Below are 11,984 nucleotides of genomic sequence, written 5' to 3' on the forward strand. Positions count from 1 at the left end.
GTGGTGTATGGTGTGTGTGTGGTGTGTGTGGTGTATGGTGTGTGTGTGGTGTGTGTGTGTGGTGTGTGTGGTGTGTGTGGTGTATGGTGTGTGTGTGTGTGTGTATGTGTGTAGTGTGTGTGTGTGTGTGGTGTGTGTGGTGTGTGTGGTGTATGGTGTGTGTGTGTGTGTATGTGTGTAGTGTGTGTGTGTGTGGTGTATGGTGTGTGTGTGTGTGGTGTGTGTGTGTGGTGTGTGTGTGTGTGGTGTGTGTGGTGTGTGTGTGTGTGTGTGGTGTGCGGTGTGTGTGTGTGGTGTGTGTGTGTGTGTGTGTGGTGTGTGTGTGGTGTGTGTGTGTGGTGTGTGTGTGTGGTGTGTGTGGTATGTGTGTGTGTGTGTGTGATGTGTGTGTGTGGTGTGTGTGTGTGGTGTGTGTGTAGTGTGGTGTGTGTGTATGGTGTGTGTGTGATGTGTGTGTGGTGTGTGTGTGGTGTGTGTGGTGTGTGTGTAGTGTGGTGTGTGTGTAGTGTGGTGTGTGTGGTGTGTGTGGTGTGTGTGGTGTGTGTGTGGTGTGTGTGTGTGTGTGTGTGGTGTGTGTGTGGTGTGTGTGGTGTGTGTGTGGTGTGTGTGGTGTGTGTGTAGTGTGGTGTGTGTGGTGTGTGTGTAGTGTGGTGTGTGTGGTGTGTGTGTGTGTGTGTGTGGTGTGTGTGTGGTGTGTGTGTGTGTGTGGTGTGTGTGTGTGGGGTGTGTGTGTGGTGTGTGTGTGTGTGTGGTGTGTGTGTGTGTGTGGTGTGTGTGTGTGGTGTGTGTGGTGTGTGTGTGTGGTGTGTGTGTGGTGTGTGTGGTGTGTGTGTGTGTGTGTGGTGTGTGTGTGTGTGTGGTGTGTGTGTGGTGTGTGTGTGTGGGGTGTGTGTGTGTGTGTGTGTGTGTGTGTGTGGTGTGTGTAGACTAGAAGACAGCTTGCAGGAGTTGGCTGTTTACTTGTACCATGTGGATCCTAAGGACCAAATTCTGCTGTCAGGCTTGGAGGCCTCAAATCTAAAATATCTTAGTCATTTTTGGAATGGAAAATAGTCCTTTCCCAACATTTAAAAGATGAAACATTTTGTTTCAGAGACTTTTAGTACTTGGTGTATGGCATTCCTGAGGTGATGGCTAGATCCATGACAATTCCTAATCAATATGAAAGAAATAGACCTGAATTCTATAATTCAGTATAATTTTCTTTATACTTCAAGGGAACAATTAGCCTAATCACTAGAACCCTCAAGGCCAGTGAGTTAGGAACCACCACTTGTTATTGTTGTGTTCCTGGAAGTTCTGGATCCAGGTGAGGGGTTTGAAGAATTGGAGGCTTCCTGGCCTGCTGGTGCCTCCTGCTGGTGGTGTGAAACCTGAAAGGGGCTCTTACTTGGTCCCAGGTGAACTTCCTGTGGAGAAGGAAGAACAGGGCTCCTGTAGCACTCCTTGCAACACTTCTCCTTTCCCATCTGGACACTTGCATGGGATTCTTTCTTCCAGCTGTTGTTAACCAAGTGCGTGGGAGCTGAGGAATACACATACAAGAGACTCATACTGAGTAGATCAATACATGAATGTGGGTACAGCAGGAGCTCTCTCAGTGAATATGGTCTGCAGTGGTCCAGTGTCAGCAAGAGTAAAGCTGTCCTCCTCTATCTACTCAGTGCTGATGACCATGAGGACGGTTTATATTACAGAGCAGAGGAGAGGTCTCTATGATTTAGTTGTGAAATTCAGCCCATTTAGTCAGATGTGGTACCATATGCCTAGCATCCTAGCATTTGGCAAGGAGAAACAAGAGATTTTGTATGAGAGTCAGGGTAGCTACAGCGGGAGACCCTGTTTCAACAAAAACAAGACCATATATCTATATCTAACTATATATGTATATATCTATACATACATATGCTTCATGTATTATTTTTGATTTGTGCTATGAATTCTTTCACAAACTATTTTATACATTGCATTTTAAAAATTATACCAGTTACTCATACACACATCAAATATAGTGTCCTTTAGTTTACAAGCCATGTTTGCCTAGAGAGCAAATGAGCTTAGTTACAAGAAATTTATTTTACTCTTTTTTTAATGTGTGTGCATGTGCACCTGTATGCCTGTGGGTATCAAAGGCCAGAAGAGAGCATCAGATCCCTTAGGGGTGGAGTTAAAGATAGCAGCGGGCCACCAAATGTAGGTGCTGGGAACTAAACTCAAGTGCTTTTATAGCTGAGCCAAATCTCCATCTCCCAAAGAACTTAATCTAATCAGGTATTTAAATGATTTATACAGCTTTTAAGTCTACAGCATTTAAGCAAAGGTGACTACCCTCTACAGAATGCAGTCTCATTTGAGAAGATGAAGTCTGTAACATGAAAAATACTGAAGGAAGGTAGTTGTGTCCTTAGACTGTTGGTTTTGGGCCACAGCATAATTCCTTTCACTTTGGGGAAATTTCAGGCAGCAGACAACAGGCCAATTATGATTTGCCATTCTAAGGTTTCTGGTTAATACTCCAAGGAAAATCATAAGATGGTAAATAATTCTGAGCTAGCAGGGAGGGGAATCTGATATGCACTGAGAGGTCTACTCTGTGTGCCATCACTGGACTAAGCTGGGAGTGGGTGAAAATCACCCTGAAGAAAAGCATAGTTATCATCATGAAGTTCACCCCTGACCCTTTCTTTGCTCTGTTCCTTCATAATCTTTCCTAGCCATCATAGGCCAGTCTGGCTCTTTCTGCTCTAGTACATTTTGGTAGCAAGTTCATCATATACTGACATAAGACATTGCTCTTGCAGTGAGTTCCAGAGAGTTCCAGTGTATAAGAAATTTGAGGATTTGAGTTCCATTGAGTCTGAAACCTTAGCGTATGTATTGTTCTTGCACAGCATGTAAGTTATACTCTAATGAGACCTCTATTTACCATGTTCACACATTTTATGCATTACTACACTCTACTGTCTACAGTGGATGTGAAAATGCTGATTAAAATGTGCTTTTTGTAATGTGAACAAGATTTCTATTTTTCTATTGATTGAACTTCTACACAGTGCATTAGAAGGAACATGATTTTAAATGTGTCTCTACCACTTAATGTAATGTCAGAAAAATAATTTAAACTTTAATTTGCTCAAAGAGTTAGCTAAAATACTAAGGGGCATAATAATATGGAAAATGTTAATATTCAAAGAGAACTCTTTATTAGGAAACACAAACATAAAGCCAAGGTAAATATTAAACAACAGCATTTCATTTTATTTTGGCCATTTGTGTGTGTGTGTGTGTGTGTGTGTGTGTGTGTGTGTGTGAGTGTGTGTGTGCATATATATATATGTACATGTCTTTATGCCTGGGAGGCCAGCAGAGGATGTCAAACACTCTGGAGCTGGAGTTACAGGTAGAGGTGGGTCCCTGGGTATGAGTTCTAGGAACAGAACTGTGCTCCTTTGCAAGAACATGAACTACACTGATTCATCTCACCAGTCCCACGCCTTAGTTTTTGAGAGGTTCTCTCACTGGAATAAGACCTTACTTTTTCAAGATTGATTGCATGTAAGCCCCAGGAACTGTCTCTGACTTTCCAGGGCTGGGAATATGAACTGGGGTTTCTAGGCTTGGGCATTTGATGTGGGTGATGGAGAATTAAACTCGGGTTCCCGTGTTTGCATGCCGAGCACTAACTGACAGAGCTATCTCTCCCTAGAACCTTGTTTTGGTTATTACATAGGATCCTACTATCTTGGCTGACCTGGACCTCACCATTTTTCTGCCTCAGCCTCTGAAGTGTTGGGAATACAGGCATGCAACTTGCCTACAAGATGCAGAGATGTTTTAATTTTAAAATTTCTAAATTAGCCTGAAGTATAAGGGGTTTGTCATATTTTCACACATGCTTTGTTCTTTTACTTGGAGTAAACAATCAGTTATGCTTTGTGTCTTCTAATTAGTATCTACTGGACACTGAATAATTAATGTGCACATATTTTTGGTGTTAAAATGACTTTGGAGATGATAATGGCTAACACAGAGCACCATAGTTGAAGCCCTGAGCTAAGGCTGCCTTAAACACACTAATTAATTCAGCCACCAACCTTCCCATTATAATTATTTATAGATGATACCACACTGGGATTAAGGAAATTGAGCAATTGTCACAGAGGATGAAGGTTGAGCCAGGAATTCCTGATTAAGAACGAACTGAAGAGACAAGAGTCCCCAGTGGAAACTCCCACCAGTCTCCCACCTTGACCTCAACCAGTTCCCGTCTTTCCAGAGTTTGTTTCTATTTCAACTTCCACAATACAGATCCAGGGCCTAACAACAACTCTTTAAGCCACTAATTTGTCTAAATGTTGCAAGATCCTTGCCCTCTCTTTGAAGAAGAACAGTAGCTAGAAGTTATCTAGTGCAACGTAGGTTTCAGGGTCTCCTGGTTTTATGTCACATGTAGTCTATTAGTTTTTTCTCCCTCCTTCAAAACTCTTCACTCTTCTTCCCATAGCCCACTTTCTTGTTTACAGCCTGCACCCCTCCATGCTTGCACGCACGTATAAAATGTAAAGGCTAAGATCACGTATGAAAAAGACCTGTAGTAGGTGAAGAGATTTTTTTCTTTTTAATGATGACCAGTGTAAATGTCTGTACTCCCTCTCTCCAAGATCATTTCAGTGTTATCCAGAATCTGAGTGAAACAGCGTTCGGGTCTTAGGCTTGTCTCCATGGATTCTTCGAGGTCACAAAGCTTCTTCCTTCATGTTCCTCTCTAATTCCGGGTGCTGGCATTCTGCTCATCCTGACTCATCACAAAACTTGCATCCTTCACTCTTTCACCAACTATGGCAACAACAAATCCAGGTTACCTTAAGTCTTTCAGTTTGGCGGAGACCTGTGGAGAGTTGCTTGGTCCTCAGTGGTGACACAGGGTCCTCGATCAGAATAGTTTTACCCTTATGCCTTCCTTCACAGTTCCACACGAATCATGTATTATTTGAGGGCAAACAAAACATTTCTTATGCTCTCCCTGTCCTGCAGCTCTTGTTTTGCTTTTTCTGAAGATGTCACTGAATCTTAGACAAGCAGAGGGATCTTCCTCTTTGTTCTGTATGCCCTTCAGTGTGCTCCACTGAGATGTATCACTTCTGAACAAGGCCCTTCATGACCATAGCTTCAAATGCACCAACCTTGATGACCCAGCCGTACCACATCAAACTTATTTGCTAGGCTTCGTAGTAACTATTTCAAAGAAGATAAAATTCATGTAAATGTTTATCAGTCAAATTAGATTTAAAGTGATGTCAATGGGAAGGAATACACATCACGGACAAAACAAGACACTGCTCTTCATGTTCTTTTGGATGGAAGAAATCTTTATATGCACTTGCCTTCTCTGGTACAAATATATTCTTTTAATTCGTCACATTGGGTACTGTCTATGCCATATTGATGAATGAAGGCACAAGGACCATGATCTTGGATTTCATACCTGGAATAAAACAAAAAGATGACTTTATGAGACCCAGTACAGCCACACATAGTAAATGAATCTCAACTTTGGTGGTCGTGGCTCAAATGTGCTCTGTGGAGAGGAACCTATGCAAGTTGTTGCTGTTCTCTTGCCAACCATCAACACTTAACTTCCAGACACAGATAGGGAGGTGCCTTGTGACGCTGCAAAAAAGCAGCATGGCCTGGGACTCTATGCTCCTTCCTAGCAAGGAAGAAAGAAAACATCATAACCATTCAAAGAGGTATCAGCTTCCTCTGTGTATGTCGGTAATGAAAATGAAGAACTCAACGCATTAAGGCATTTAGAGGTGGTGCACGGGTAAAGTGTAATTGGCATTTCAGGGAACATCTTTTCACGCTTTTCAGTACAGGTCTGTCATAATGTTCACGTAGGAGTTCAGTTGGCCACTCGGTAACCAACTCTAGTGTGAGATAGGTGTTATTTCCTTGGCAGGGTGACAGGGTGTATACAAAGCCCTATGCAGAGTTGCTAGCAAAAATTTACTAAGTTCCCACATATACAAACATGTAACGTTGAGAATTCAAAACAAGAAAACACACAATAGTGAGTCTTGGTGAAGTTCTAATTGTAACAATCAAAATGCCTTTGGTACCTTATTTGTGGGAAGGAGCATCACCACTGTTGTACCCTTTGCTGATTTTCAAGAGACCCTCAAATTTTAATCTTATTCTTTCCTAAAATATCTGTGTGTAGTCAACTTTTCAGAGTCCTTGAGGAAGTAGTTAGGGACTGCCAGGCACAGATACTCAGGTCAGGTCCCCTACATAAAACAATGCAGTGTTTGTATAGCTCCAGTCACAGACTTCAGATTGTCTCTTAAATAATTTATGTAGAATCATGTCCATATTAGATAAATAGTAGTAATGCTGCATTGTCAGGCTACAATGACAAGAAAATAAGTCAGACACATTCAATAGAGGCATGATCAGTTTACTCTCTAAAGGCTTTCACCTGGGGTTGGTTGAGTCCATACATGGAACATGTAGATGGAGAGGTGCTGGACTTCCATGCCCACACATGCCCAAAGGGCCAATGTTCCCGTTAACTGTTATGGTAGTTCCATATGAGGAAGCCCTACTCCTTGATGGTTCAGAAAGTAATCGTATTTAAAGATAAAGTTTTAAAAGGAACTACTAAAGATGCCTTTTTTATTATTTTGATGTTTTGAACTTAGATTCCATATCCGGCTGAAAATAATGTCATTTGGGTGAACACTAATCTCATGTAATCTGACTGCTTTTCCTTTGCCTTTACCATGTTGGGAGTGAAGCCAGAGCCCTTTGTATCCCTAGGTAAGTCCCTCACCCCAAGCACCATTGATGTTCTTTTAAAAAGAAACAGCCGAGGCACTAGTATGTACACAGGTTGAGCCATAGGAAGACAAAGTGAGATGGCAGGAACCTACACGGCAAAGAGAGAGGGCAGAGGAAACAGACCCCAGTGACACTTTGACTCCAGATATGCTGCTTATGATGCTTTGTCTGTGCCATTTATTGGGGTGACCCTAGCAAATTAACACAGCAAATTTTACCAGCTAATAGCTTTACCTTTCTCTCAGTTTTTCTTTTTCTTTTTTTTTTTTTAAAGTGGGACACATAACATCTTAAACTGTCAATATTTTCTTTCAAGAGACACTGTAGGTATTATGTTTTGTATTCAAAGTTTATCTTGTGTCACATATTTTCTTATATGCTTTCAAAGTGGAAAACTACAATTCTTGGTTATATTGCTGCTTGCAAGTCATTCTGTGTTTTTAACCTAAGTTTGAAGGAAATACAATAGTCATAGAAACTTCTTTAAGTTGAAGAACTTCCTCTGCAAAGGAACAATATATTAATACCATGGAGTGAGCACCTGCCATGGAGAAGGCACTCAGTACATGGAAGTTTGTGGCTCCTCTGTGAAAAATACAATCTTCTAAGTCTTTCATTCACTCTGAAGTTGGGGGGTGGATTTTAAATGTTTCCAGAACAAAAACAGAGTCTAAGGATACAATTAATTCTTTACGCTTGGGATGGCAGAGAAGTTATGGAATTTTAAGTAAAAAGAAATCAAACTTCTCTCTTCCCAGATACACACATACATATACATACACACACACACACACACACACGCGCACACACACGCACACACACATATATATATATATATATATATATATATATATATATATATATATCACTCCATTGTATTTATATATCATACCCATACCACTGCAGAAGTACCTCAACTGAAAGAAGTTTCCATGATTATTGTATTTTCACAAAAACACACATATCTTCAGATCCTCACTCCTTACCAATAAGAAGTAAAAGGATGCACACACACACAGACACACACACTGTGCACACAAAGACGGTTTTACTCAGGGCAAGATCTAAACTGCCTAGACTTAGGTCAAGTCTAGAATGAAAGGAAGACAGTGAGCAACCCACTTAAACACACAGAACAAAACACTGGTGCTTGAGGGAATACTGTCCCTAGAGACCACCAGTTTGTCTGAATCTTCTCTTCAGCTTCCGTTGGAGAGCCTATTTAAGAAATGTATTTAAAGAAACAGTAGATGTGTCTGTTTATAGAGGTAGAACTTTGATTACAATTTACAATTAACACTAAATAAATATGAAGGCTTACAAATTATTGTATTTACTTCCATTTGTCCAAAACCAGATTCCGAGTGCATTTTTTCTGTCCAGTCCAATCCAATATGTTTGCATCTCATGCATTTGCTTCATCACAGTTTCCTGTGGCAAAACAGAATGCTATTAGGGCCATCACCTGGTGGTCTCATTCTCAGTCCATGAAAAGGTTATTACTGCCTTTGTCTGACTCCATCATGTTCTTACCACAGGTCCTGCAGGGGGGGCTGGGTACCCAACTTCCTGTCTTTATATTTGCTACAGCAAAGAAAATGATTTTGTAAAAACTCAAGTTAGAGCAGGAGCAGAGGGAGTTTGTGAGCAGAGGTGTTTGCCTGCCTTTGGCACCCTTTCCTTCCTTCCATTACGTTGCCCTTACTTAGTCTCAATAGGAGAAGATGCTTCTAGCCTTACTGCAACTTGTTATGACAAGATTGGTTGATACCTTATGGGAGGCCTCCCCTTTTTGGAGAAGAAAGGGAGGAAGAGAGGAGGGGGAAAGGGAGGTAAGAAGGAGGGATTGGGAGGATGGGGGGAGGGGGAGCTGCAATCAGGATGTAAAGTAAATAAAATTTTTTTTTAAAAGAAGACTGAGATTAGAACATAGCACTTTTGTCCTTAATTCTGAAACAACTCCCTGTTTTGCCTGAAGTAAAAAACTCAAGTTTCTGTAATGGCTTACTGGACCCTTGTGGTCATACTCTCACTCACTTCTCAGCTTTAGAAAGGGTGATTGCCTTTTTTTTTTTCCCTGTGTTTTGACTATTCCAAGTATTTACCTATCTGAAACCTGTGTCCCAGCTGATTTATTTCCCCAAACTCTTTATCCCTTAGGTGCTCCCTAGACTACCTGCCTTACCTGCTTTATTTCTTTGCTCAAATATCATCATTTCAAGCACATGTGAGCTTGTCTCCATTCTACCTTGGAGAAGTGAAAAAAACGCTTTGATTTGTATCTAACATACTGTGTAATTTATGTTATTTTCTATTACTACTTCTAGGTTTTTATCTTCCTTCTGAGCTCCAAGTTCCCCAAATCGAAAAGTCTTAACTATTCATCATGCTAACTAAAGTGGAAAATCTAACCAATTCAGTTTTGTCGTTGAACAAAGCCAGAGTTGCATCATGGAGTTTGCAGTATTCCGTGGCAGTGACCCATGAATTTTTATGGTTGACATGAGAAAAACAGTTCCGACGTAGTTTGTTCCAGCCACCAATGCATATCCTCACTTCGTCGTCGCATGTCTTGTTTTTGGAGAGTCTTGTAACTGTAACTAAAATAAACACAGGACCTGAAGACCCTGTGAGAAAAAAGAATCTGACTTTCACTGTGAAAGATTTCTCTGTATGTCACACTGATAAAATGCATTTCACATTCACATCACGTTTCCGTCATTGGACTTTAGCCATCAAGTCCATGATACAAGGCCAACCAAAGTGGACAGCAAGAGCAAAAGAAGCATTGGAGAATTAAGATCTACATGGAATTTAAAAACTGTAGTGAACATACAGTTTCTCAAGAAGTGCACTCAGGTCAAGGGATAAGGCTGACTGATGGATAACAGGACAACACTCAGGAAAACTAAACTAAACCAAATAAAAACCTAGTCGTTTGAGCTGGAGATGTAGTCTAATGGCAGGTCATGTGCTTAGACTACACGAAAAGAGAAAGGAAAGAAGGATGGAGAGGAAAAAGGCGGGCTGGTATCGAGGGTAGAGAGAAGATAAACAAAGAAAACATTTCAAGGTTTCTGTATCAAGCAGTCACCATAAGTGCTATGCAAAGGAAGTGTAGGAGCTAATTATGACCTAATTATGACCTACTGTGCTGCTGATGAAGATGTTGCAGTGAAATGTGAACAGCAATGGCCTATGATCGGGAAGAACCTGATGTCTGTAAAAGTGGTAAGATCTACTGTAGAACCTGAATGTTCCACTGTCCACAGAGCCTGTGTACTGGTGATGGTGGGTGGGCATGTCTCCCACCCATTGCTTCTGTTAGAGTAAGCTAGAATCAATGTTCTACTCACCTGTTAACACACTCTGAGTTAACACACTCTGAGTTAACACACTCTGGAAATGCAGCTTAACATACCCCACTTTGCTTTTCCCTTCACCATCATTATATCTGGCACAATTTTGACACGAATATGGTGCCTACAAGATCTTACCATAGACCACATACACCCAGCTCTTCATAAAGCTTTTCCTGACCACCCTGAGTCAGAACCTTCCTTCCTCCTGCTTCAAATCGAATGAATGTCTGCACAGCAACTCTTCTAGAAACAAATCTCATTTATTTTCAGGAATCACATCCCGGCTGACACTCTGTTTGAATGTAATACATATTTATTAATAGACTGATCTAAGAAGTAAAGTAGGTGGAGGGGGTCAGGCTGAATGGCCAATACTACTATCGGTGTTTTTTAGCAGAAACTGATCACTTACTTTTTTTAGGAAAACTGAACAACCCCCAAAGAAGAACAGCAACAGCACCAACTAGCAGGGTCCAAAGGGTCAGCACTTTCTTTGCATCTGCACATAAAGCATGCAGATAGGTCATTATTTACCAAAGAAAAACAACAAACAAACAAACAAACAAACAAAAAAAACCTCCATTAAAAAGCCACACTCTCTGAATCCTATACACAACTCAACCATTCATCTATTAGGAAAGGGAAAAGGCACTCAGGTGTGACTTTGGCTTCTGTCTGCAGAGTACTTTGGCACCTCCAAGAGCTAAGCAAAACATTCTCCAGTAAGGCTTGCATAACAAAAACCCAGTCACCACCTTTTGGGGCTTTTTGGGGGTGGGGGCTTGGTTTTAATGAAATGTCTTCTGTTGCGGAGAGGGTGGGGCACATCTGATGGAGAGGGAGTGTATTGTCTTCATTTTTCCTTTTAGTTTTGAGCCTTTGCTGATGATGACCACTTTCACTTAAGGTCCATATCCATACCCTCTGCCTCACAGGCACAGGATACCAGTCTTAGCCTGTGATGAAACCCTGCCATCTCCTTACCGAACGTTAACCTGCGATGCCTGGGTCTATGGTTTGTCTGAGATAGTCTGAATGAAGTGTCAGCCCGCATAGAAATGGCGCTCCAGTGACTACAGAGGTTGAGAAAATTCTTAGAAGAACAGGAGAACTGATAGTTATAGCCGTTGTCTTCAAAGCTCTGGACTCGGAGGGCTGAGTTTCTTTGGGATCAAGGCTAGGGTACGATTGATAGATGGGTGAAATAGCACCACTCCAGCGTGATGGTTCTGCATGGTGGGCCACAAGACATTTCACTGGCCTTGTCCTCGCTCCTCAGGGTGAGTAACGGCAGCGGCCAGCCGGAAGTGCTCCAACGGCGTCTCGCTAGCTGCCCTGGATTGGCTAGTGGTCAGGAAGCCTGATTAGCATCCTCTCTCCTTTCAGCTATGTAGATCATGGCTTCCCCTTCCCTGGTCTTTGTATATAGTCTCTTCTGAAACTATCTGATAAAGCAGTATAAATTTAGGGTTGTTTGAACTAACTGTAAATCGCACTTATCCTCTCTTGGTCTTTGAGCCCTGCAACCATTTTTGCTTTCCTTTTAATCTCTTTCTCTTTATTTCCAACAGTCCTGTAAATTGCATAGTGAAATTTGGCAAAGTAAACTCATAGTAAATTAAGGTTTCTTTCCTACACAGGCACTATCCTCTTCACAGATGCTTAGAATGATGGATTCCTGCAGAAGCTGGAAGTATGCCTACAGATTTCAATAATTGAAAAAGGAATTATTATACTTTTTGTTAACTTTTAATTTCCCGCCCCCCCCCCAACAATGAA

At 41.4% G+C, this 11,984-nt stretch overlaps 1 protein-coding gene across 4 annotated transcripts; it reads right to left on the reverse strand.

The window, feature by feature from the left end:
• Positions 1-3,181: 3,181 nt before the first annotated feature.
• On the reverse strand, positions 3,182-11,514 carry LOC117715272 (C-type lectin domain family 2 member F-like). 4 transcript variants are annotated; one of them, XM_034512010.1, is made up of 6 exons: positions 11,190-11,514; positions 10,618-10,704; positions 9,256-9,443; positions 8,181-8,274; positions 5,385-5,485; positions 3,182-5,235 (listed from the first exon to the last, which is right to left on the reverse strand). In XM_034512010.1, exons 1-5 carry the CDS (start codon positions 11,257-11,259, stop codon positions 5,433-5,435), a joined length of 492 nt encoding a protein of 163 aa, XP_034367901.1. In that variant the 5' UTR covers positions 11,260-11,514; the 3' UTR covers positions 3,182-5,235; positions 5,385-5,432. The 4 variants fall into 4 exon arrangements, with proteins under 4 accessions (XP_034367901.1, XP_034367898.1, XP_034367899.1 ...); XM_034512007.2 differs by having other exon boundaries at positions 3,183-5,235; positions 8,165-8,274; positions 11,190-11,489; XM_034512008.2 differs by having other exon boundaries at positions 5,215-5,485; positions 8,165-8,274; positions 11,190-11,489.
• Positions 11,515-11,984: the final 470 nt, after the last annotated feature.

This window comes from Arvicanthis niloticus, chromosome 9 (assembly GCF_011762505.2).
Source record: "Arvicanthis niloticus isolate mArvNil1 chromosome 9, mArvNil1.pat.X, whole genome shotgun sequence".
Classification (NCBI taxonomy): domain Eukaryota; kingdom Metazoa; phylum Chordata; class Mammalia; order Rodentia; family Muridae; genus Arvicanthis; species Arvicanthis niloticus.

Coding starts and splice junctions, on each gene's coding strand:
- LOC117715272 (XM_034512007.2), bottom strand. CDS start 11,259: ATGCGGGCTGACACTTCATTCAGACTATCTCAGACAAACCATAGACCC. Junction 10,705..11,189: donor GCATCGCAGGTTAACGTTCG/GTAAGGAGATGG, acceptor CTTTATGTGCAG/ATGCAAAGAAAGTGCTGACC. Junction 8,275..9,255: donor TCAACGACAAAACTGAATTG/GTTAGATTTTCC, acceptor GTTTTGCCACAG/GAAACTGTGATGAAGCAAAT.